The 25,507-nt window shown below is 47.3% G+C and overlaps 2 protein-coding genes across 2 annotated transcripts; both read left to right on the top strand.

Annotated features, from left to right (window-relative positions):
- The first annotated feature begins 2,272 nt into the window (after positions 1-2,272).
- On the top strand, positions 2,273-6,403 carry LOC100840787 (sucrose:sucrose 1-fructosyltransferase). Its single transcript, XM_010229842.3, has 4 exons — positions 2,273-2,853; positions 3,072-3,080; positions 3,306-4,135; positions 5,360-6,403. Exons 1-4 carry the CDS (start codon positions 2,424-2,426, stop codon positions 6,059-6,061), a joined length of 1,971 nt encoding a protein of 656 aa, XP_010228144.2. The 5' UTR covers positions 2,273-2,423; the 3' UTR covers positions 6,062-6,403.
- Positions 6,404-8,053: 1,650 nt separating this feature from the next.
- On the top strand, positions 8,054-12,476 carry LOC100822052 (monocopper oxidase-like protein SKU5). The gene is made up of 9 exons (XM_003557226.4): positions 8,054-8,362; positions 8,882-8,991; positions 9,118-9,388; positions 9,473-9,611; positions 10,000-10,366; positions 10,979-11,344; positions 11,430-11,508; positions 11,746-11,948; positions 12,041-12,476. The coding sequence occupies exons 1-9, from the start codon at positions 8,228-8,230 to the stop codon at positions 12,147-12,149; spliced, it is 1,779 nt and encodes a 592-aa protein (XP_003557274.1). The 5' UTR covers positions 8,054-8,227; the 3' UTR covers positions 12,150-12,476.
- The last annotated feature ends 13,031 nt before the right edge of the window (positions 12,477-25,507 follow it).

Raw genomic sequence — 25,507 nt, 5'->3', positions numbered from 1 at the left:
CAAGCTCACATGGCCTATACTGCTAAGACGAGCAAGTTGCGTACACCAGCTGCTAGCTAGAGGTAGCTTGAAGACAGAAGCAAAACCAATTAAACTAGGCATGGCTGTCACTGCTGCCTCGAACTAGACCTAACTCTCTGCTCCTCATTATTCATCCGGATCCTGTGATCCATGCACGCAGCCAGCCATCAGCGTTACTCCGTCCGTTTCTAAATACTTCGTATAATTCGCAGGCTCTGCTATCTCACGTATATGTATAGATCGATGCGATGCATGCACGCGACTAGCCAGGCCGGCCTAATCTAATGAAGTGATTGATTCAGGGACGTGAAAGGGACACGGTTCGAAAGTTGGAGCGGCCATCATCTCTGCTTAATTCAATCTTCTCCAGTACGTACCCTCCAATAATTATCATACTGTATATAGACATATCCATGGCCATGTGGATCTGGATCGATCACTCTCTTGTTCAGACATATATAGCAAGTTCCATGATGCATGCATATGCAACTTGCATAGTAGACGGCCGATATCGATCAATTAATTGCCACCCTGTATGGTTTTTTTTATCGATCGTGATCATATATATATAGTTCCATGCAGCTAGCTACTAAGCGGGTAAAATGTATATATAGTTCCACTGGCCGATATATAGGTAGTTTCATGCACGATATATCGTTTATGTATGCATGTAATTAACATTTCTATTTCACAAACTCTATTGTGGGCGGGTACGATGGGGTGATGTCAGCTTTCTCTTAGCGATGCCATATAGGATAAAATCTGATGTGGAAGAGAGAGAAACGAAGAAAATGCACAAGCCTTCTCTTAATTAAGAGATGATCTCTTCACAAGAATGATAAGGCAAATTTACCATTGTACTAGATTTCAACCTTTTTTAGCATTTATTTAGTTATTTTTATTCATCTAAACATTAATTTTAAGGTAAAACACTAAGAGATAACCCATTATACAACATGTTTTGTTGTCTTTTCTAATTGACGTGGAATGTCTAAAATAAGATAGTCTTATCAACCCATGCCTTATATGTCTTGACCATGCTGGTTACGAGAGTACTACCACACACATGGCATGTCACGGCATGGCTGAGTCAGCATCTGCCACTTGGGAACCCCACGAGCCAGCTAGACAGACACGTGGAATTATGTAGAGCAGCATGCATGCATATGTGTGGGCCAGCAGCAATGATCGATGATTGACCGGAGCAAAGGAAAGCGGGATGGAGTATATATAAGCTATTTGAAGCAAAAAGGGGCCTTTCCGACGTGGCGCCAACCTGGCATCTGCCCCAAGTACAAATACACGATATCCAGCATGGGCCAGCTCATTTGTTGTCTGCTTCTTGTATCTACTGGCTGATACGATCCGTCCTAGCTAGCTTGTCTTCATCATACATGTACCTGTTGTTGTATATAATCGGCATTATTGTTGCAGTGTAACTGTTGTTGTGTAGCTGCATTATTATCATTTTTTTTAATCTCTGCAGCAGTTTGGATGGATCTCTAATCGCATTATTGTGGTATTTAAATGGCGCTTTGAATATTCTGGTCCAGTTGATTCCGGCCGGTAGGTGGTCGCCCATGACACCATCAAGTACATGTATAGCAATCCAATGTCGTGAGCATGATCTTGTGGGCCCCGCCTTCTGTCCATTATTCTTCTTATTATTCTAGATCCCTATATATGATCGAGTCCGGCCAGATCAATCTCTATATCATACTAATACGGAGTATAATATCAGCAAAGTGCTTCTTCGAATGACAGTGAAATGTTCGTCGGATAATCAACACAAGAAGAAAACGTGTATATGGATTCTCTCTCCAATACTTGTTCAATGACATGTTCTCTTGGGATAAACTAACAGTCAGAAGAACATTTCTTCTCTAATAAAGGAAGCAATTAATCACTGCAACGTGTAACGTGTATTCGTTTTTCTTTTTCTTTTCTTTTCTATATACGAGCTCGATTCTTCTTAATTGCGTACGTCCATGAGAAGCAATTTCCAAAAACAGAGCTAAAAAAGAAATGATTAGGATACCCCTAAATTAGGAATGAGTGATGCAAGCGAGAGAGCTTATTAGCGAGCGAGAGAGGATGATCCGGCGATCTTGTTGGGTCCATGTCGTCCATTGTCACTGACCGTGCGGCCCCACAGGACAGTCGCCGGCCCGCGTCCCACGCGCCGGCCCAGGCGCCAGCTCCCGTTTCTTCCCATTCTGACCACTCCGCCCCCCTATAAATCCCCGCTCCATCGGCAACCTCTCTTCATCCATCCATCCAAAAATTTCTCTCTTTTCTTCCTTTCTTTACCGTCGAATTCCGTCGAGTGGGGATTCGAATTCCATATCCGTTTCTATACACCCGGTTACGCAATCCGTGTAAAATCCGCCACCGGCGGAGAGATGGCGGAGGATTACCAGCAGCAGCCCGGCCGCCGCGCCATCGTCCCCGGCTCGCCGCCGCTGCCCTACGCCTACGCGTCGCTGCCGCCGGAAGATGACGGCGACCTCCGCCGGCGGACGGCCGGCACCGGCGGAGAGAGGTGGCGGGCGTGCGCGGCCGTGCTGGCGGCGTCGGCGGTGGTGGTGCTGGTGGTGGCGAGCGCGCTGGCGGGGGCCAGGACGGACCGGGCGGCGCTCCCGCCGGCGTCGGAGACGGCCAGGACCCGGGGGCCCGCGGCGGGCGTGTCGGAGAAGACCTCCGGCGCGGCGGCCGAGTTAATGGTCGGCGCCGGCGCCGGAGCTGATGCGGATGGGTTCCCGTGGAGCAACGCCATGCTGCAGTGGCAGTTCACCGGGTTCCACTTCCAGCCCGAGAAGAACTGGATGAACGGTTCGTCGTTACCATTTTCGTTGTCCCCTTTCCTGGATCTCCATGGATTAATGTTCATTCGAATTCGAAGCTGCAATTTTTAATTCCTTTTTTTTGCAACCGGTTCCATCGAGAAACTGATGTTCTTGCTGTCAATTTGTCTGTTTCTTTCTTCCTTCGCTGCTGCTGCTGCTGCTGCGACGACCGATCGATCCGGCGACTCGATCCAATGCATGCAGATCCCAACGGTCAGTCTTACTGAATTCTCTCTGGTGATTCAAAAAATACAAATTCTATCATTTCCAGAATTCCTTGTCTGAATGCTAGTCGATGACGATGATCAGGAGAGATTAACACAAGGAAACACGAACGGCATGTGAAAGAAAGGAAACAATGATTAGTACTGTCTCGCTAGAAGCCAGCTAGTAGATTAATTAATTCATTGATCTGGCGTGCGTGTTATATATGTGCAGGTCCGGTGTACTACCGCGGATGGTACCACCTCTTCTACCAGTACAACCCGGAAGGGGCGGTGTGGGGCAACATCGCGTGGGGCCACGCCGTGTCGCGGGACCTGGTCCACTGGCGCCACCTCCCGCTCGCCCTGGTCCCCGACCGGTGGTACGACGTCAACGGCGTATGGACGGGCTCCGCCACCGTGCTCCCCGACGGCAGCCTCGTCATGCTCTACACGGGCTCCACCAACGCCTCCGTGCAGGTCCAGTGCCTCGCCCTCCCCGCCGACCCCGACGACTCCCTCCTCCGCAACTGGACCAAGCACGACGCCAACCCTGTCCTCCTCCCGCCCCCCCGGATCGGCCACCGCGACTTCCGCGACCCCACCACCGCGTGGTTCGACGAGTCCGACCGGACGTGGCGCACCGTCATCGGGTCCAAGGACAACCGGGGGCACGCGGGGATCGCCCTCGTCTACAAGACCAAGGACTTCGTCAGGTACGACCTCATCCCGGGGCTGCTCCACCGCGTCGACGGCACGGGCATGTGGGAGTGCATCGACTTCTACCCCGTCGGAGACAAGGAAGAGTTGCACGTGATGAAGGCGAGCATGGACGACGACAGGCATGACTACTACGCGCTCGGCAAGTACGACGCTAAGGCCAACACGTGGACGCCCATCGACCCGGAGGCCGACGTCGGCCTCGGGCTGAGGTACGACTGGGGGAAGTTCTACGCCTCCAAGACGTTCTACGACCCCGCCAAGAAGAGGAGGGTGCTATGGGGGTGGGTCGGCGAGACCGACTCCGAGCGCGCCGACGTTGCCAAAGGATGGGCATCGCTCCAGGTACCCTATCATACCTACCCATATCAATTTGTTTCTACCCTTTGCATTTTCTTCAAGCTTTCCATATATTATAATTCATTTCGTTAAAATGCTATATGGAGTATGTATATAGTAGTGCGTGCATGCATATCATGCAACTGAATCTTCTCATGTGGAACCTTCTGATTATAAACTTTGATGACATGCATATACATCATGCATGGAATGATTAATCAATCTTCTCATGCATATACATCGTGCATGGAATGAATCAATCTGCTCACCGCTTTGACGATGCATGTAGGCAGGAACCTGCAGTCAATTATCAAATCGTTAATAAATCAGTATACTTAATTAGTTAGCCGTGTGGCTGCTAATATGGTCTCGTGGATCGATCGATGGTGTTGCATGTGCCATGGATTATATATATTAATATACATTGCATGTCGCAGTCTGGTCGTTTCACGTTTCTTTCAGCTGGCTAGCTTAATTACCCAAATTGACCTGGCTATATATATCTTGGTTGCACGTCGCTGTATATATATAGCTATCTGTCGAAATCGATCTTCAGCAGCTGTAAAGATGGACGACTTGGCAACTATATATGCACACAAAGGTCTTTCATGCATGCTGTTGTGTTTAATCTCTAGTTGACCAGGCCAAATCGTGAAACACATGCATATATATTGTTCTTAATTTCCATACACATGGCCCGCCCGGCTGAATTTTCAGGACTTTTTCTGTCATCAGTTATCCAAACCATCTCTTAATTTGCACCTTCCGAGAACAAGCAAGCTTGACTATATTGATGAATGCAGATCAAGTGTCATTTCTTCTCAATAATCCAATGATGATACATGTCAACTTAAAACTATAGTACACGGCATGTGCATGCCACGTCGATCTCACGTGGAACCACGTGCGTTCCTAAATAATTGGACCAATATAAAGTTCTTGGCGTTGACCCGTTTGATATGTTGATTCAGACAACGCCATCTTAACTTAATTATTTAATTGCCTGTCCCAAGACGCTAACAACCAAATCAGGACTTTCTTCTCTTCAGTTCCACTTTCCACCGTGCACGTCTTTGATTTGCATGCAAGCGTGCATCAGCAAGCTTAGCTGACGTGGCCGACCGTGCCAACGTGGAGCTGACTCATCATCAAAATATTCAACCTCCTATATATTAATTAATCAAGTCAACCACGCTTAATTTGTTGGTGGTGTTGTTTTTTGATGAACAGTCTCTGCCACGGACGGTGGCGCTGGACGACAAGACCCGGACGAACCTCCTCCAATGGCCCGTGGAAGAAGTGGAAACCCTCCGGATGAACTCCACCTCCTTCTCCGGCATCACCATCGACCACGGCTCCGTCTTCCCCCTTTCGCTCCGCCGCGCCACGCAGCTCGACATCGAGGCCACGTTCCGCCTCTCCCCCTCCGCCGTCGCCGCCCTCACCGAGGCCGACGTCACCTACAACTGCAGCACGAGCGGCGGCGCGGCCCACCGCGGCGCGCTCGGCCCCTTCGGCCTCCTCCTCCTCGCCACCCCGAACCCCGGCGAACAGACCGCCGCCTACTTCTACGTCACCCGAGGCACCGACGGCGAGCTCCGGACACACTTCTGCCACGACGAGTCGAGGTCGTCCAAGGCCAACGACATCGTCAAGCGCGTCGTGGGGAGCACCGTGCCGGTCCTCGACGGCGAGGGGTTGTCGATGAGGGTGCTCGTCGACCACTCGATCGTCGAGAGCTTCGTGATGGGCGGGAGGTCCACGGTCACGTCTAGGGTGTACCCGACTGAGGCTATCTATGCCAAGGCTGGGGTTTTCATCTTCAACAATGCCACTGCTGGGGCTGTCACCGTGGAGAAGCTCGTGGTTCATGAGATGGATCGGTCTTATAACCAGGCCTTCATGGACGACGACACCACCACAGACTTGTAGTACTCCATGCTGCGTACGTACGTGACTAATTAATTAATCAATGGCTTGTCGAAGATGATCAGATCGCCTACATATTTGTTATTGATCGTCAGAGGCTTCAAGATTCAGTTCCTCTCTGTCGGATGGATATGGAGACGGGAGTACTAGCAGCTAGCTACTGTGCTTGTTGTTAATTATCATCTTCTTTCATTTTTGGGTTTTTTGAGTGAGAGATTATTAGAGATGGTAGTGATGATTTTATATCCAATTGTAAATGATTTTTTTCTTCTCTTCAGAAATTGAACTGAATGGCATGCATTGAGCACATGCCTTGCTTACTTAATCTCTTCTGTCAGCTGTATCTGTATGTATGCCTATCGAGATGTGGCTTGTCTGAAATTTTGACTCCCTGTAGAAGGACTGCACCGCTGCACCGTACTGCATTTGAAGTTCAGATATAAAGAAGAGACACATGGATGCATAGAACAAGTTCAGATATAAAGAACAGAACATGCATCGCTAAGCAAGCATGCAGTCTTTTTTTTAAGAAAAGCTAAGCATGCAGTCTTAATCATATACTCTCTCCGTTCCATATTAGTTGTTGCATATTCAGATGTATCCACGCATAAAATGTGTCTAGATACATCCAAATCAGCGACAACTAATATGAAACGGGGAAAGTATATCTCGAAACAAGTGTCCATGTTACTTTATTTTTCTTAAAAAAAAGAGGGGACAAGAATGAGTGAGGAACCCAATTGAGGATCATGGCCGGAGCCATGCAGACAGTATTGGACATGGACCAGGTTTCCGGTCCAACCAACACCCATCGATCCTATCTATCTATACCCTTTATAATTCAAATAAAACTTGCTCCGTCCAAATGATGCTGAATTAGATGCCTTAATTCCAAGTGTAATTACTACATACATACACATCGATCGATCGATCGATCCCTGCAGGACTATATATGATGATAATGATAGACAATGATATCCATCCAAACTGTATATAAATGAAGCGCACATGCCACCAAAAAACTGTTCTACCATGAAACTGCAGACTGTGTGCACGTTCCTATGATGATGACATTTCATATCTGAATTGCTAGCTCGATCTGTCATGTCAGAGGAGGAGTGCACTGCGTTACAACAAAAGTTCAGACGGCGAACAAGCATTGCCGTCTCTTCAGGGATCTTGCATGGCTTAACTGCATTTGATGAATTTGTTCGGAAATTGCACGCAAACGCCCGTTTTAAGAGTTAGTAGAATTAAAACAGTTGTACGAACTTACGTACTACAGTACAGTACGAGTGAAGAATTCAACACTGTTTGCTACCATAATAACTTGCTTGCGTTGAAATGGCAAGACTTTAATATGAAATCACCGGCCAGCATGAGAAGATGCAGGCAGACAGATGGATTGGTCAAGCACGCACATGGTTTACGGGCCGGTGCTCATTCTGGATAGATAACCATATTTGCATGATCCTACCACGTGCATCCTTAGCTACTCTCCATCTGCTCTACGTGCTCTGTCTGCTCACAAAAAGAAAAAAAGTTGTTACATGTACATTCAGGGTACAGCTCTAGTACATATCGAGCCATACATACATACATACACGGCACGAATTAATCACAAGATCAATCACTAATCTCTCCAATTGGATGAATTAAGACTGTGATATGAAGCAGAGGCCTCCTCTCTTCTCTTGTCATCTTCTCTGCTCGGCTCTGCTCTGGTTTACATGTAACCAAAAATGTCAGACAAAATGCAAATACTACAACGGTCATATATATGCCACGCAAGCTGGCTGTAGGAAACCTCGAAGAAATTTGTTCGTATAATTAATGAATACTCCATATACGAAGAAGAAAAGACGCGTTGGGGCCCGTCTGCCAGCCAGACCACGAGTCCAGTCCAGCCAGCAGTGTCAAGCTCAGCTACAGCTAGCTGTTGGCTTCATCTTCAGTGAGCTTTGCTTCGCCTCAAAACCCTCCCAAACCCCCTGATTTGCGCTCATCTCTCTCTCTTTTAAACTCCGACACGGCAGAGAAAACAGGGACAAGATAGACACAGAGGAGAAAAGAGAGGAAAAGGGGATCCCCGTCCCAAGAATCAGTGAAGACTGCTACTGCTAGTGCTAGACTGGGCTCGACAGAAACAGAGAGAGAAAGCGGAGCTCAATGGCGTCGCCGGCGGCGCTCCTCTGCCTCGCCGTCGCCTTCCTGGCCGGGGCGGCGATGGCGGCCGACCCCTACGCCTTCTTCGACTGGGACGTCTCCTACATCACCGCCTCCCCTCTCGGCGTGCCCCAGAAGGTGACTCACTCCCTGCTCCCCCCTTTCTCCCCCCCCTTCCTCCTGCTGCCATTTCCAACCGCCCGCCCCGTGTTTGTGCTTAGACTGCTACGAATCTGCAGGCTTCTCCCCCGCGGAGAAAGATTTGATTTTTGACGAGCAGCCGCGCCGGCCTCTCGCTGTTCCTCAACGTTCAAGATTCAAAAATACAGTACATTTCACGCGTTTCTCGCGTACCTGCGCTTCCGCTCCCTGCGGGGAATTGTTCGATTTGGGGACGCGCTGTAGTTTTGGTGCCAGGAATTTCACGGTTCTCGGCCAAAGATTTTGAATTCGTTTCTCTCCTCTTAGGGCGCTAACAAAGATTTCCGATTTTTAACCGCTCCCCGTCGGTTCAGATCTCACTCTGCCTCCAGCACACTGTTCCCATCTTCTTCGGTTCTTCCCAATCTAGTCTCTTGCAGTGCCGACTCAAGTAACCGTTAGGGTGGTCCTAATTCCAGTCTTATCCCCTGAACATTTTTTGTTGTTTCGTTTCAGGTGATCGCAATTAACAAGCAGTTCCCCGGCCCCATCGTCAATGTCACCACCAACTACAACGTGGTCGTCAACGTGCTCAACAGCCTGGACGAGCCACTCCTCATCACCTGGTGAGCTTGCAGCAGATTCAATCTTCATGGCCTCTTGCAGGCTTTGTTTGCGGTTATTTTTATGGCCTTATTGTTATGGGTTCAGTCTTCACTGTAATGACGAGGGAAGTCTTTGCTTGGCTGCAGGGATGGCATCCAGCACCGGAAGAACTGCTGGCAAGACGGGGTTCTCGGCACAAACTGCCCCATACCGCCGGGATGGAACTGGACCTACAATTTCCAGGTCAAGGATCAGATCGGGAGCTTCTTCTACTTCCCGCCCCTCAGTTTGCAGCGCGCTGCTGGCGGTTTTGGGGGCATCACTGTCAATAACCGGGCGGTGATCTCGGTCCCGTTTGACACGCCGGATGGGGACATCAGGCTGTTCATTGGTGACTGGTACAAGAAGAACCACACGGTAGGGAAAAATATATGCATCACAGGCGTTTTGTTGTAAGGTGCACATGTACTCAGGGATGTTGATTATGGTTATCTTGTGTAGGACCTGAGGAAGATGCTCGATGATGGGAAGGAGCTCGGGATGCCTGACAGCGTTTTGATGAATGGAAAAGGGCCATATAGGTATAATGACTCCCTTGTCCCAGCTGGCATCGAGTATGAGACTATCAATGTTGAGCCAGGTGATTACTTCTCTCACTTTCATCATTTTTGAACGGAAGGGCTCCTCGTCCCCAATTTTATTACCATGAAACTGATAAAGCAAGGTTTTAGTGTCTGACACAAAAGACCCATTGTTGTTTTTGAATTCCTTGTCTCTCCAAATGTTGTATTGATTTGTGGTTATAGTAGTAACAAAACAATTATGATTCCCGTTACTGTTGCTGCAAATATTTATATGTTACTGTTGAATTGTACAACGTGTTTCCATGATATGATGATGGCATGAAGTTGATGATTCATCATCACTTTCATGATAAGGCCAACAAAACTTTCTGTGAACACTAAACAATGATTGCTTTTAGTACATCGCTGTAATTGTGAGAACTGACAACTTCAACTCCATGACAGGAAAAACGTACCGTTTCCGTGTCCACAATGTGGGGGTCTCTACGAGTTTGAACTTAAGGATTCAGAGCCACAACATGGCCCTTGTTGAGACAGAGGGTGCATACACAATGAAGCAGAATTTCACGAACCTCGACATCCATGTGGGGCAGTCTTACTCATTTTTGGTCAGTATGGATCAGAATGCGAGCAGTGATTATTACATTGTGGCCAGCGCCAGGTTTGTGAACGAGTCAATCTGGACCAGGGTTACTGGTGTTGCGATTTTGCACTACTCAAATTCAAAGGGCAAAGCATCTGGCCCACTTCCTGATCCACCGAATGATCAGTATGACAAAACTTTCTCAATGAACCAGGCACGGTCAATCAGGTCTGTATAAAATAGCCCCTTTTGCTCACCGACTTGATTTTCTCTTCACGCAAATCTAGTCATTATTTTATAAGCAATAATCTTAGAACTGGCTGACCCATCATGTGCTGTGAAGTTTATTTTGTAACAAGAGTGTTCTGCTATACCTAACCAAACTTATGCAGCACTCTTATATGAAATAACTAATCTAGCTTTGCTTGATTGTTTCATTCCTTAACTTTCAAAGAAACATATTATTTGCACCTGTGGTTCGATCTTGATCTTCAAGATATGTTGACTAAATATGCTTTGGCTTGCTGAATTCTGAATGGAAAAAAGCTCTAATTTATATAATCCATACCTTTTTTTCTTTCATCACGATTGTGTACTCAATTGGGAATTTTTCTACTGAAATGTTAGACCTTGTGCATCATGATTTTTGTTTTAAAGAAACTAGTATAATGATCCGTTGTCAGTACCAATAATGACTTCTAGAAAGCTTTCGAATCACTAGTTCCCTCTTTCTGCTGGTGTCCAATGTACCTACTAGTTTTCATGTGCGAACTGTAGTATTGGATAATATATGTACTATGAACGCATAATTTAGCCTCAAAATGACCTTTTATTTGTCAGGATGAATGTGAGCACTGGTGCTGCTCGTCCGAATCCTCAAGGTTCATTTCACTATGGGCAAATCAATGTGAGCCAAGTGTACAAGTTGAGGAATGAGCCACCTGTTACCATCAATGGGAAAAAACGGACTACACTGAGTGGTATTTCTTACTCCCCACCTGCTACTCCTTTGAGGATGGCAGATCTCTATGACAAGAAAGGTGTCTACACACTGGACTTCCCAACTATGCCATCTGATGGACCGCCGGTGATTCGTTCTTCTGTCATCAATTCCACATACAAGAACTTCCTGGAAATTGTGTTTCAGAACAATGACACGAAAGTTCAGACCTACCATATTGATGGATATGCATTTTGGGTCGCAGGGTGAGTACAGCATTCAAGTATTTACCCCCTTCATTAATCAGCAACTAGAGTCCAGTATGCTGAACCATTTGCACACTGTCAACAGAATGGACTATGGTGAGTGGAGTGAAAATAGCCGTGGAACGTACAACAAATGGGATGGTGTTTCCCGTTGCACCACTCAGGTATCTATTGTTTGGTATCATTTTGACAAAACATTTATCTGTGCATGAAGCTTTATTGTGTTTCAGGATGGTTTCATTTCTGCTGATGCTTATATCAGTATGTAACCTTTATTTATTTATGAGATAATGTACGCAAACACCAACTTGTACTCAATGCAGAGACATGTACGCAACATTTACTGAGCGTTCCTTAGTGCCGCAGCCTGCATCTAACACTGTTGCACACACACACTACAGGTATTTCCTGGAGCATGGACTGCTGTCTTATTGTCACTCGACAGCCCGGGTTTCTGGAATGTGCGAGCGGAAAATTTGGACACATGGTATCTTGGTCAAGAAACATACATCAGGGTCCTGGATCCAGAAGGAGGTTACAATGTTACTGAGTCGGTCGAACCAGATAACGTTCTCTACTGTGGTCTCCTCAAGGAGAAACAAAAGTATGCTACTTCCTTATGTGCTGTAGATTATCGATCCTTGTTACATACAGTCGCAATTACTAACTACTGCTTTGCCTGTTATTGTTTTGCAGGGCCCAGAAACCTCATGCATCAACAAGTTCATCACCCCCTGCAGTAAAACAGAACGACTATTTGCTAGCTGTTCTGGTGTCATTGGTAGCACTGGCGGTCGTCCGTTGAAGTAGTTTTTAGCCCGTGTTATTAGATCTGTGCTTGCAAGTTAGGAAATTGAGTTTGTAGGTCAAGTTCTCAGGATCCATCAATTGGTGGAAATCCTGCCATTGTGCATCGGCGAATTGTCTGATTTTTTTTAACAGAATTGTGTACAACCATTGCATTGCATTGTTTCCGTACGTGCTGCCCGTCACCCCACAATTAGGAGTGCCGTGCTGCCTTAAGATTGATTTCTCTCGCATTCAGTTAGCTAGCCTTGTGAAGATTTGGAAACATTGGTCACTGCAATTTGCAAGAGTAGTTTGACTTCTGTGTTATGTCAATTATTATCAACCTGCAAAGTTGAATCGTTATTGGTTAAATTGCAGCTGAATGAATACAGCGAATTCGTCAACAAGTCAACTAACATCATGGACAGAGTGATGTTGACCGAAATGACTTTGAATTCTTGACATATATATTTTCTGTGCTAGTTGAAAATGCAGCAACTCCTTGAAAAAGTGCAATCTTTTTTACTGGAATGTGTAAAAGGTTATCTGAAAGAAGTTAGCTGGGTTTCATAGGTTGGTGGATACTACTACTACAACATAACAGACCTAGTCTAGGATTTGAAATTTGTGACTCAACAAAAGACAAGTGCAACAACAGTTGAATCATGACTGTCTCTTCATGATGATTGTCAACAACTTTCCTCCAGTTTACCAGGAATAAAATGTTTTCAACGATGATATTAAGCGCCTACCGGATCTTCTTTTTGTGGATACGCAAATCATTACATTGGAAAAAGAGATAAAATTACCAGCTGGAATTAATTGTTGGGAGCCCTGAAGTTAAGATTCAGAAATCCAGCATCGAAAAACAGAATTAAGATTCAGAAGTCTAACAGCGAAAATCAGAACATCTAGAGCTTGCATAGATCAAAGGAGGGAAATAAATAAAATAAATGTGGTGCAATGTGAGGCTAATCATCTGATGAAGGTCACGCCTGTCATGGGTGGTGTTGGGGGGAATGAATGCAGATGGGACACCTTTTTTTGCCACAAGCCAAGAATGTATTCTCCTACACACTTCGCCAATCCCTCAAGTGGACCCACTTGCCATTTTTATTGTCTACCACTTTCCATACAATTTCATAACAAGTTTGTAAAATTAGCTTTTCCACGGAAAGCCACTCTTTTGAGAAAGACCTGATCCCTAGATGTAGAGCATAATTTAGCTGTCCAAATTTGAATTTTGTCCATAGCTAGTTTCTTTTTGGTAAATACTTTATTAATGGTTAGAGAATTAAATTTGACTGCAAACCCAATAGTACAAAGTTTATATAACATAACAAGGCCATATGTTATGGAATTAATTGTAGGTAAAAGCATGAATTTAGATGGTCTGAATATGCTCTACATTTTGGCAAGGAAGTGGGTATAGTGAACTCGTATATATGTTACACGTAACGTTTATTGGTCAGTAGTAAATTGAGAACTTTCAACGCAAACGTAAAACTTAGCGTTTATATATATGATAAAGAGCCAACAACGTCCCCCTAGATATTATTAAAGAGGTTGAACATCTGGCCTCGATGCTTACTAGATATATAGATCATATGCCATGAGCGTTAATGATCATGCCACGACTCACAAGGCAGGAACAAGTACATGATTATTTACATCCCTAGCTAGCAACGATTGACCCACACATGATGAACTGCATATATACCCTACGTAGGATGACGATCAAGCTAGATATAATTAAGAGGGACGAGTTCAGAGGATGAAATGACGACATGGCCGGGCACAAACACTTATCACAACTGATCGACATTGCTATATCTGATTAATTTGCATCATGTATATGCGCATGCACACACTAGCTAGGTTAATTATATTATCCTTTTTTTCTTGATAATTAGCCAAGAAACTGACAATTGGCGATGCATTTTGTGCTCATTAATTACATTCGAGTAGTCCAGTCAATTGAGATATTTAACTATTGTGATCGAAACGTTGATCTCAAACAAAAGATCTGAAAAAGGGGAACTCTCGTAGTAAAAGTGTAAAACCATCTCTTTCGGCGTTCAGACGTGAGAACGATTGACTAGTCATCATCATAAGAGTGTATATATGTCATTATCTTTGCTAGGACTAGCTTTTAATTTATTGTCTCTTTCATGTATATATACACCTTTGTATAATTCCTAAATCCCACTAATTCTTTTCATACTTGCCGGTATATATAGCTCGATATATTTGTACCGGTACTATATAGATACTTGCACCTATCCAAAGCACTTTCATCATACGCGGTAGCCAAAAAACCGTTTGTGATGAAGGCGTTTTTTCCTTCTAAAATACACATAATTAACTATTGGTTCAACCCCATTAATTAGCACTACTACAAAACGGTTTATATGTCACGGCACATCAGTAACGGGTCCGGCGTGACCGTTACTGATGAACAGAGCGGGGTACGCCAGTCATACATCAGTGGCGGTCGCGCGAGGCGCCCGCCACTGATGTACCATCATACCTCGCGAGAGACTCAGCGGCGGTCGTGCGAGGCGACCGCCGCTGATGTGTGGTACATATCAGTAACGGTCGCTCTCGGCCCGACCGTTACTGATGTGTGATACATCGGTAACGAGCCGTGTTAAAGCGACCGTTACTGATAATAGGGACACGGTCGCCCGTGTCCTGACCAGCACTGATGAGGGTCGTGGTTTAAATACGCAGACCAGAGCCGCAGTTGGTCGCGCTGCGTGTCATAACGGACCAGTTGCGGCCCTTCTTCCCCGGCGATGGCGAAGCCATGCCCGATTCGGCCGGCGGCGAGCCCCGCAAGTACCCCTCCTCCCTCTCCCTTCCTCCTCTCTCCCCCCGCGCGTGTCGGCGGCCCCCATCCCCATGGCCGGCGGGCGGCCGGCCATGGCCGATGAGCTCCGATCTTCGAGCTCGAAGCTTCCCTCTCCCTTGCGAGCTCTCTCTCCCTCCCGATCTATCTCGCCAGCCTCCAATTTCTCTCCGAAGTTCCCCAATTTCAAAATTTTTGAGCTCCGGCCGCCAGCCAAAATGCGGCCTCCTCGTCGTCGCCCGGAGCTTCCCTCTCCCTTGCGAGCTCTCTCTCCCTCTCGATCTTTCTCACGGCCTCCAATTTCTCTCCGAATGTCTCTAATCTCAAATTTTTAGTTAGCCCCGGTTAATTAACACCTTAATCCCCTTGTCAATGATTGGGCTAACTATTTTGCTTTGTGTTTTCTTGTGTATTGTGTTGTAGATCGAAGGTCCGTTCTTGGATGTACGCCAAGGAAAGAATCAATGCTCGATGGATAACCGAATGGACGGTCTTCTTTGGAGTCGCGAAAGGTGATATGGAACGAAAAGGACTTGTGATGATGTGTTGTCCATGTCGCAAATGTGGAAGCACATGCATGATGAAGCCTGAAGATGTTCAGATGCACGTGCTGGCATCGGGTTTTGTGGAAGGTTATTCTCGCTGGATTTGTCTCGGAGAGGACGCGGTTGATGTCGGTAGCGGTAGCAAAGATGATGATGTCCTGCGGTATGATCTGGCGAATGATTCCGAGGAAGAAACAAGGGTCGACGAGGAGGCTAATGTGGAAGGTGAAAGAGCTCCACGTGGCAGGATTGCTGAAATGCTAGATGACCCGTACCTACGGGACCAGCTGGAGGACCCCGAAGATGAGGCAGAGTCTGCTTAGTTCAAAAAATTGTTGGAGGACGCAAACACATCCTTGTATGATGGAGCTGGCGAAAAAAACAACGTGCTCGAAGTGACGCTCGAACTTTTGAGGTTGAAGGCAACATCATGTTGGTCAGACAAGGGCTTCACGAATTTGTTGAGTTACCTTGCTTCGGTTTTTCCACGGCCAAACAAGTTGCCCAAGAGCACATACGAGGCGAAGAAGATTACATGCCCGCTTGGATTAGATTGTGTGAAACATCATTCATGTCCAAACGACTGCATGGTATACATTGGAGAGTACGAGAAACATGAGAGCTGCCACATATGCGGTGCATCGAGATACAAGAAGAAAAACGCCAGAGCTGGCGAAGACGATGGGGAAGAAGTGATGAAGGACAGGCCGACAAAGACTGTCTGGTATCTTACGGTAGGTGGCCGAGTTGAGCGTTGGATGCAGAACGTTAAGGACGCGAGGTATCTCGTCTATCACGATCCGGCGTAGGCTACATTCGATCCTGACGGGCACTACCGTGTGGAGGAAGCTGGGGTCCTAAGACACCCTGCCGATGGGACTCAGTGGAGGAATTTCGACACGACATTTCCAGATTTTGGGGCAGAGCCCAGAAACCCGAGGCTTGGTCTAATCCTTTCGGAAACATGAACAACAAGCACAGCACATGGCCAGTGATCTTGTTTGTCTACAACCTTCCTCCATGATTAATCATGAAGAGAAAGTACATCCACATGTGCATGCTCATACAGGGTCCAAAGCAGCCAGGAGCTGACCTAAATGTGTATTTGCAGCTAGTGAAGAATGAGCTGAAGCAGCTTTGGAACCCTGGCAGAGTGGTTTGGGACGCAAACAGGAGGGAGTACTTCACGATGAGAGCAGTGCTTCTGACCTGCGTGCATGACTACCCTGCGAATGGAAATACTTCATGCCAGGTGACACATGGCTACAAGGCCTGTACAAAGTGCGGGGAAAACACGACATCAGAGAAGTTGCCCGCTTCATCCAAAATTGTTTACATGGGCCACCAAAAGTGGTTGGATGCTAAAGACCCTTGGAGGGATGACAAGGAAAGGTTCAATGGGAAGACGGAGCACGGGACAGCGCCGAAGGAGAAGTCTGGTATGCAAATCCTCGAAATTGTGAACGATCTTTAAGTTGTCCCTGGAAAGATTGCTGCGAAGAAATATAAGAAACCTGAAGGCGTCGTGTGAAAAAGGAGATCCGTATTCTGGGACCTGGAGTACTGGGCACATTTAGAATGCCGTCACAGCATAGATGTTATGCACGTGGAGAAAAATGTATGCGACAACGTGCTGGGGTTGTTGATGAACATTCCAGAGAAGACGAAAGATGGACCCAATGCAGGGAAGGACCTGGAACTCAGGTCTATCAGAAAAGAGTTGTGGGGCAAAGATCAAGTGTCGGCAGCCGACAATGATGGTTTCGTGACGGTGACCACGCGGTGTCATCTTGCATGTTACAACCTGTACAAAGACGAGTTGCATTGGATGTGCCAGTGCTTGCAGGGCATTAAAATCCCATTGAACTACTCGTCGAGCATCAAGCATCTAGTTGACATGAAGAGTCACAAGCTATCTGGCATGAAGTTTCACGACAACCATGTCATATTCACTCAGTTACTTCCAGTCGCAATCAGAGGTATCATGGAGCCGCACGTAAGGGAGACAATCATGAAGCTTTCTGACTTCTTTGACAGCATCTCGCAGAAGTCAATCACCGTTAGACGATGCCAGATACTGCAGGATAGTATGATACAGATTCTATGCGAACTCGAGATGTTCTTCCTGTTGGGAATATGCCCTAGAGGCAATCATGTATGATGTAATTCCCAATGTATTCATAAATATTATTAAGTTGTCCTTGTTTGAACATCTGATATGTATCATTGAATATGTGATTTGATTGTGGAACTATGTATTCATGTTGTTCATACTAAATTGTCCTTAGTCATTGAGGTTGTGCTGGACACATAACCTAGACTAATGTGAAAGTTGGCTGATGACTCGGTTCCACTTGTCATGGGCATGGTGATGTCATTCCAGCTTACACGGACTCGGCTAAAGAGTTTAGCGAGTCGGACTGACCCATATTGAGATGCAACGAGTAGGTCGTCATTTGCATGTCTCAATCAATGTAATCCTTAGACCTGAGGTTATCGCACAATCCGAGTTGTGGATCACCAACTTAGGTTCTGTCAAACGTTGTTCCGTAACAGGGCAGTTATAAAGGCAGAGTTCGGGTTGACTGAGAATCAAGCTGTGTGATGTGGATAACCAAGATGGGATTTTGCCCCTCCGACTGGAGAGATATTCTCTGGGCCCTCTCGAGTGATATGATTCGGGAAGCATGGCCATGCGCGACTTGGTTAACTGTTAACCGGGTCGATCGACTAAGAGTTAGTCGGGTGAATCGTATATCACAGATCGAGAAGAGAGTTGAACTATTAAAGGGATGACGTTTAATCGCCTATAGTTCGACAAGGTATATCGTGAGGCAAAAAGGACTAAGACGTATGTCACATTGAAAGGTACGTCGTCATGACTCATGGTACTTGGGAGTCGGCACGTTCTGCTAGGAGCCGCTACCGATTGATCGATTGTGAGTCGGACTCCAATCGTGTCCAAGTCGCCATGAGCCTGCGGGGTCACACACTTAAGAGCGGGAGCAAGTATTTGGTCGGGTTGGACCCGAACTGGAATTGGGCTGACAATGCGAGTTGGACTCGCAGGGTGGATGGGCCACAAGGCTTGGAGCCCACTTCCACTCGATATATAAGCAGGGGCGTGGGATGCCTAAGGGGCACGGTTTTCCCACTCTCATGCGTTGAGAACCCTAGCCCGATTCAGTTCAACCGTCGCACCGGACCTAGCAGTCCGCCGCCGGAGCTCCTCCTCGCACGTGTGGATACCGGCAGAGGTGCTGTGCGTTCAGCACTTCGACGATCGCGGGATTGGATCGGCTGGATCGGATCGAGGGACTGCACTGCATCAAGACGCCGCATCAATAATCCGCAACTGCGCGTCTAGTGGTAATCCTCGTGGCCTTCTACCTCGGCTAGATCTTGGGAGTTCACGTAGGAAAAGTTTTTGTTTATCTCTACGCGCCCCTTCACTTCCCTCCATCATTCTTTGATATCATGGTCCATCTAATGATCCACATATGCGATGAGATCTTGTCCCTAGGGCACTCGTTCCTGCATAACATGTATGGCCCTGAATGATACAACGGGGTTTTGAAGCGCTACGTTCGTAACAGATCGCGTCCGGAAGGTAGCATCGTGGAAGGCTTTAGGGCAGAAGAGTGCATCGAGTTTTGCACGGATTGGTTGGCCGATCAGAAATCAATAGGTGTTCCCGAATCACGGCACAAGGGTAAGCTCGAAGGCGAAGGTGGCCTTGGACATACATTCCTTAATGTCTATGGAAGAGGAAGTGAAGCTGACTTTGAAAGAGCACATTTGGTTGTGTTGCAAACTGTCGATTGCTGCTGGCCTTATTAGGAAATGCACATGGAACAACTGCGAAATGAAAACCCTAAAAGAGGAGAAATCTGGATCCACTGGGAGCACAATAAAACATTCGCAGCGTGGCTGAAGAATTATTGGTACGGCAGGGAGACGACCAATGAATCAGAAGAGACGGTTGCATGTTTGTCACGAGAATCTGCTTACCACGTCTCTACTTGGCAATCAAATGCGATCAACGGCTATAACTTCTACACTGCGTCTCAGGACCGTAAAAGCACGTATCAAAATAGTGGTGTAGTCATGAGTTCTGAGACCGCGACCGACGACAGCAGCAAAACCAAAGCGTTCTTCAACGTTATTGAGGAGATCTGGGAATTGGAGTACACGATCACAAAGATCCCAATGTTCCGTGTAAGATGGACCAAAGGTGACAAAGAAGAAAGTCACATGTTCACGAGGATGGTGCTACCTCCTCAGATCCCTCGTGAGCAAGTTGACGTGAGAAAAATCCCGGCAAGAGAGGAACCGTGGGTCTTTACTAGCAATGCAAGCAGGTATTCTACATAGATGACCCGGCAAATAAAGACCGCGTCGTATTAAGAAGAGGGAAAAGAAGCATTGTTGGAGTGGACGAAGTTACTTCACAAGAAGACTACGAAGGTTTCCATGATCCGAGGACCGCCACAGATGACGAAGCGGAACGCACGATATTAACGAGGAAAAGGAGAGGGAAAAGAAGAAGTGATGGGAGCGAGAGCGAGAAAATACCACAAAAACCCTACCTCAGAAGCACTACTGCGAGGAGTCAAGTTATGACTTACCGAAGGAAGGAGAAGCACTAGTAGTCACATTGTAATGTACTCGTACTAAATTTGAATGCAAACTTTGTACTAAGTGAAATTATGTGTGATTGATGTACTTTTGTGTATGCATGTGATGAATTTTTTGAATTTAATTTAGCACAAATACTAGAGAAATGCATGAATTTATTCATCAAACTTTAAATACATGAATTCCATGATGTACAAATACTAGACAATTGGAGTACATGTCCTATGCTCATCAGTAACGGTCAGGCTGCTATGCACCCGTTATTGATGAGTGCCTATACTCATCAGTAACGGTCAGGCTTCTACGCGCCCGTTACAGATGAGTAGTTGGGCATTGCACATAGGAGAACATCAGTGGCGGTCGCTTTCTAGCGCGACCGTTACTAATGATTGAATGATCATCAGTAACGGTCAGCTCCCTTACTCGACCGTTACTGATGAGTGTCGGGTATATAAGAGAACACTTAGCGAAATTTAGAGTTATTCCGCCTGCGCGTCCTCAACATATAGAGCGACCAGCAGTGGGTAATTAACCCTAGGAGAGGCGAAGCCCTGCTGGATTTTTTCGCTGCCGCCGCCGTCGACCCCGAGCCCGCCGCCCCGCGTCGAGCGCCGCCATCCCGCGTCCTCGCCTCCTTCCTCCTCCGCCCCGAGCCCCTGCCGGATTCCGCACCGTCTTCCTCCTCCGCCCTGAGCCCGCGCCTCCCCGTCCTCGATCGGAGCCCACCGCCGACGGCCTCGTCGTCCTCGCCCGGAGCAGCCGTCGACCTCGCCCGCGACCTCCTCGCCGTCTTCCTCCTCCGCCCCGAGCCCGCGCCGTCGTCTCCCTCCTCCGGCCGCCGTCCCCGAGCCCGCCACGCCACCGAGCCGTCTTCCTCGACCCACAGGTGCGCGCTCCCTCTGCCTCCTTCTCACTGTTAGTGTTAGGGTTCACTGTTAGGGTTAGGGTTAGTCTAGATTGTTGCTGCTTCTGCCCCTATTTTACAAATGTTGTTACATGCTGTTTACTTAGGATTTTAGCTATATACATGCTGGGATATACATGCTGGGATACATGCCAAAATTTAGGATTTATATACATGCTGGGATACACCAAGTATATGATTTTAGCTTATATACATGTTGTTTACTTATGATATTAGAGTAATTTAGGATTCATATACATGATGTTTACTTATATACATGCTGGGATTTATATACATGATGTTTACTTATATACACCAAGTATATGATTTTAGCTATATACATGTTGTCTACTTATGATTTTAGAGTAATTTAGGATTTATATACATGCTGTTTACTTATGATTAATAATTCATTTCTAGACCCTTGAACAGTGAAATTTAGGATTTATATACATGCTGGGATACACCAAGTATATGATTTTAGCTATATACATGTTGTTTACTTATGATTTTAGCTATATACATGCTGGGATACACCAAGTGCTTCATTTATGTGAATTGTGGGCCCGACCATCGTGTCGGGTCATTGGAGAAGGGGCCGACCATCGTGCCGAGAGGGTACATATGCGGGTGGGTTTTTTATGCATGTTTCGAGCTCCTAGTAGACAAAATTTGCTAGTTTTTTAGCATAGGTCATGCCGAAATTTTCGGCCGATATATATTTGATGGTTTTGATGGCATAGGTACGAAATGGCAAGAGTAGCCAGAAATCAGTTCTTGAGGACGTAGCTCCTGAGGAGGTAGATCGTGTCGATGAAGAGTCTTCATCGGGAGAGAAAATTGCCAACTTTGCCAACAAAACTAGCTCTGGCAAAGGTAGCTCTCGTTCAGAAGAGTGCGACAACGAGCGACGGGTGGAAGAGAGTAACCCGCAGCCAACTGCTTCTACGGCTAAGAAGCCAAGGGAAGACGCCGAGGGGGAGCCACAACTTGAAGGAGTTTTGTTACGTGGTCACCCGGAGTCGCCTGAGAGGGCACATAAGGCCTTCGCAACCACCTGTGGAGCCGTTGCACGTAAATATTGCAAGATCACCGACGAGTGGAGTGACATCTCCGAAGTCGTTAGAAACACGTGCATCGTGGACGTTGCAAGGAGGTTCCAAGTCACTGACGAGTGGCGCGAGCGATTCCTAGCGTCCGTCAACATAGCAGTGCGGAATGGTCTTGCTAATTGGAAAACCACCGCTAGAAAGTGGAGGGACAAACTGTTGGGGAAGGCGGTACGCTACGCTAGCACAAAATAAAATTTCTACCGCTTCCGCCCGGATCAATGCTGTAGATAATGGATCACGAGATTACCACTAGACGCGCAGACCCGTAGCGGAAGTAGAGTCGATGTAGCGCGTCGATGCCGAGTAGTCGAACAGCCTGCTCCTCCTCGCCGATCCCACGAACAGTTTGTCCAAGCGCCGCAGGTGCAGCGCCTCCAAGGTATCCACACGTACAGGGAAGAACTCCGTGCGGCGGACTGCTAGATCCGATCGCAAGGCTTTGGGCATGGAGGTGTGACGGCCGAGTCTAACTCGCGTCTGGATTGGTGTAACCCTAACCGGGTATGCCTCCTCCACTTATATAGACCTCCCTGGTGGGCTTCAACACTTGAGGCCCGTTAGGAGTCTAAGCCCGATACGAGTTGGATCCGATCCAATTCGGTCCCATCCCCTTAAGCGTGCGACCCTACAGGTTCACGGTCAGACGGACACGACTACGAGCTCGGACTATGGATCCGAGTAACACCTTACTCGTCCACTGGCACCGACTCAAGTCGATAGTTGGTAGCGGCGCCTAGCAGCACGTGCCAACTCCCGAGTAACCACAAGGTATATTGACGAACCATACAATGTGTCATATGCAACGTTCCTTTTGCCTCACAATATGTGTGTCGAGCTCAAGGCGAGTGCTTGTCATCCTTGTGGATAGCTCGACTCTCTTCTCGTTCCTGTGATACAGATTCCCGAACGGGATAACACTTAACCCAAGTCGCATGGCCATGCTTTCCGAATCTGATCACTCGATAGGGCCCAGAGATATCTCTCCGAACAGGAGGGGCAAATTCCATCTTGATCAACCATGACTCGCAGCATGCTTCTCAGCAAACCCGAAAGCTACCTTTATAACCACCCAGTTACGGAGTAGCTTTTGGCAACCCCTAAGTAGGCCGATTCACATCTCAAGCTCATGCGATGACCTCAGGTCTAGGACTGGCATATACATCGTACTTGAGACTAACAAATGACAATCATCTCGTTGTGTCTCAGTGCGGGTCTGTCCGACTCAACAATCTCATTGTCGAGTCCATGCTATCAGTCGGCAACACCTTGCCCTATGACTTGTGAAACATAGTCATCATACTGATTCACATTGCTAGTCTAGGTTATGTGTCCGCATAACCTCAATGACCAGGGACCATTAGAACAACATCATAGAATACATAGTCTCATAAACAAATCACGTATTTATTGATACATATCAGTGATGATGTTCAAGGACAATAACAATAACTCATGAATACATAGGAAATAACATCATCACATGATTGCCTCTAGGGCATATCTCCAACACAAACCCTATGAGATCATCAAGAAGAAATGGCCGTCGATAACTGATGAGGCCGAATGGGAAAAATCCAAGAAGGAATCGTCTGACCCTGCCTTCATTGCGAAGAGTGAACGTATGAGGGTGTTGCACGCGAGGAAGCCCTTGAACCACAGGCTAGAGAGTGCAGGGAAAGAGGGAAAGAAGAAGGTCTGGCGCAAGCAGGACCGAATTCTCGAGGCGGCAGGCAGGATGCCTCCAGTGCATAACATGCTGGAGGACCAACGTACTAGAGAATATGCACGTCAGCACATGACACCAGAGGAGTGAATATGCACAGCCGCCTGTTAATTTTTTTACGGTAAGGGTTCACGTGCATTAATTTGTTTTCGGCGTTAATTATGACACTCATGATCCATATATACTCACGTCCTGTCTTATATGATAACAGGAAAATGCCCACAAATGAGAGGAGAGCAAGAAGGCAGAAACATCCGCTGACTTCGTGCAGAGCAAGAGGTGGGAGTTGGCTGTGACCGCCGGCTTGCAAAAGGCGGAGCACACGGGCCGTGTTCTAGGGGAAGGCGAAGGGGCCTGCTGGGATGATTATTTCCCGCCTGCTCCGAAGCGAAGCAGGGTCTAGAAAAAGCTCCCCGCTTCTGCTGAAATAATAGAACAAGCTAAGGCGGAGGCGCGAGAGCAGGCATTTATGGTGTGTCAAGAGGTGTCAAGAGAATATGCAGTGCAAGCCGTCCATCATCTGATGTCGGCATTGGCCAAAGACCACCCCGCCCTTGACGCCATACTCGGGGGAGGAGTGGAAGGTTTGAGGAACCTCCTTCCTCCTCTTCCTCCTCTTCCCCCGCGAAAGAGCACCCCGCTGAAGAGCAGCGCCGCCTCCGACACACGTATGGAAGACGATGACACATACACCCCAGGTTACAGCCCGGCTCCTAGCATGGACAACCCCCCCGCTAGCCAACTGGACCCAAGCGAGGGCATCCGGGATATATAACGATCCGGGTCCGAGCGACAACATCCTTGTAAGCATACTTTTCAAACTCTTTTTCACTCCTTACCTTCATGAATAAATATCTTACACACATATGCCTTCTTCTTATTACGCGCAGGCACCGGTGAAGTGTCGTATCCACGTAGACAAGCCTGGGAAGTCTGTAGGTGCCATTGGCTGCCTGATGCCCAGACAATCACCGCCACTGGTGCACGGCATTCTTATGAATGACACACAAGTGAGTGTGATGGTGGACTCCGTCATCGACGACCATCGTGATTATGCTATCCCGCTACCTCCGGAGGAAGGCGTGGATATCCTAGGCGGTTGTCCAAACTACCATATTATGTGCCCTAGGAGCTTGGTATCTCTCTACAACCAGCGCCGGCCCTTTATGACTCCATCTCCGTCCGCCCACAAAGGTACTTCTCAATCGCCGCTTGGCCTTTCCCCTAGGATACTTCCTCCTGTTGATGCCGGCGGAGATGAAGAGCAGGCAATGTCGATGCCTCCACAGCTCAAAGATAGCCAGACCACAGGGTCGGCACAGGCTGGAAGCGTCCCTCCTACCTTCTCTCTCTTGGGTGCCGCTGAGTCCATGGGTGGCCGCAAGATCGATGACAAGTACAAGGCAGATGACCAAAAGGCATGAGACAATAAGAGGAGGCATAAAAAGAGGGGCGCGGCGGCAAGACCATCAAGGAGTCCTCCAATGTCAATCAAGATGAGATGCACTATGTGCCTGACATAACTGGAGTTTAGGAAGACAATAGGCCTGACATTCTCATGAAGAACCCCCGTCAAGGTCAGAGATTCGAAGACGGATCCT

Source organism: Brachypodium distachyon, chromosome 1, assembly GCF_000005505.3.
Source record: "Brachypodium distachyon strain Bd21 chromosome 1, Brachypodium_distachyon_v3.0, whole genome shotgun sequence".
Taxonomy (NCBI): Eukaryota; Viridiplantae; Streptophyta; class Magnoliopsida; order Poales; family Poaceae; genus Brachypodium; species Brachypodium distachyon.
This window is presented reverse-complemented; position numbering and strand designations above follow the sequence as displayed.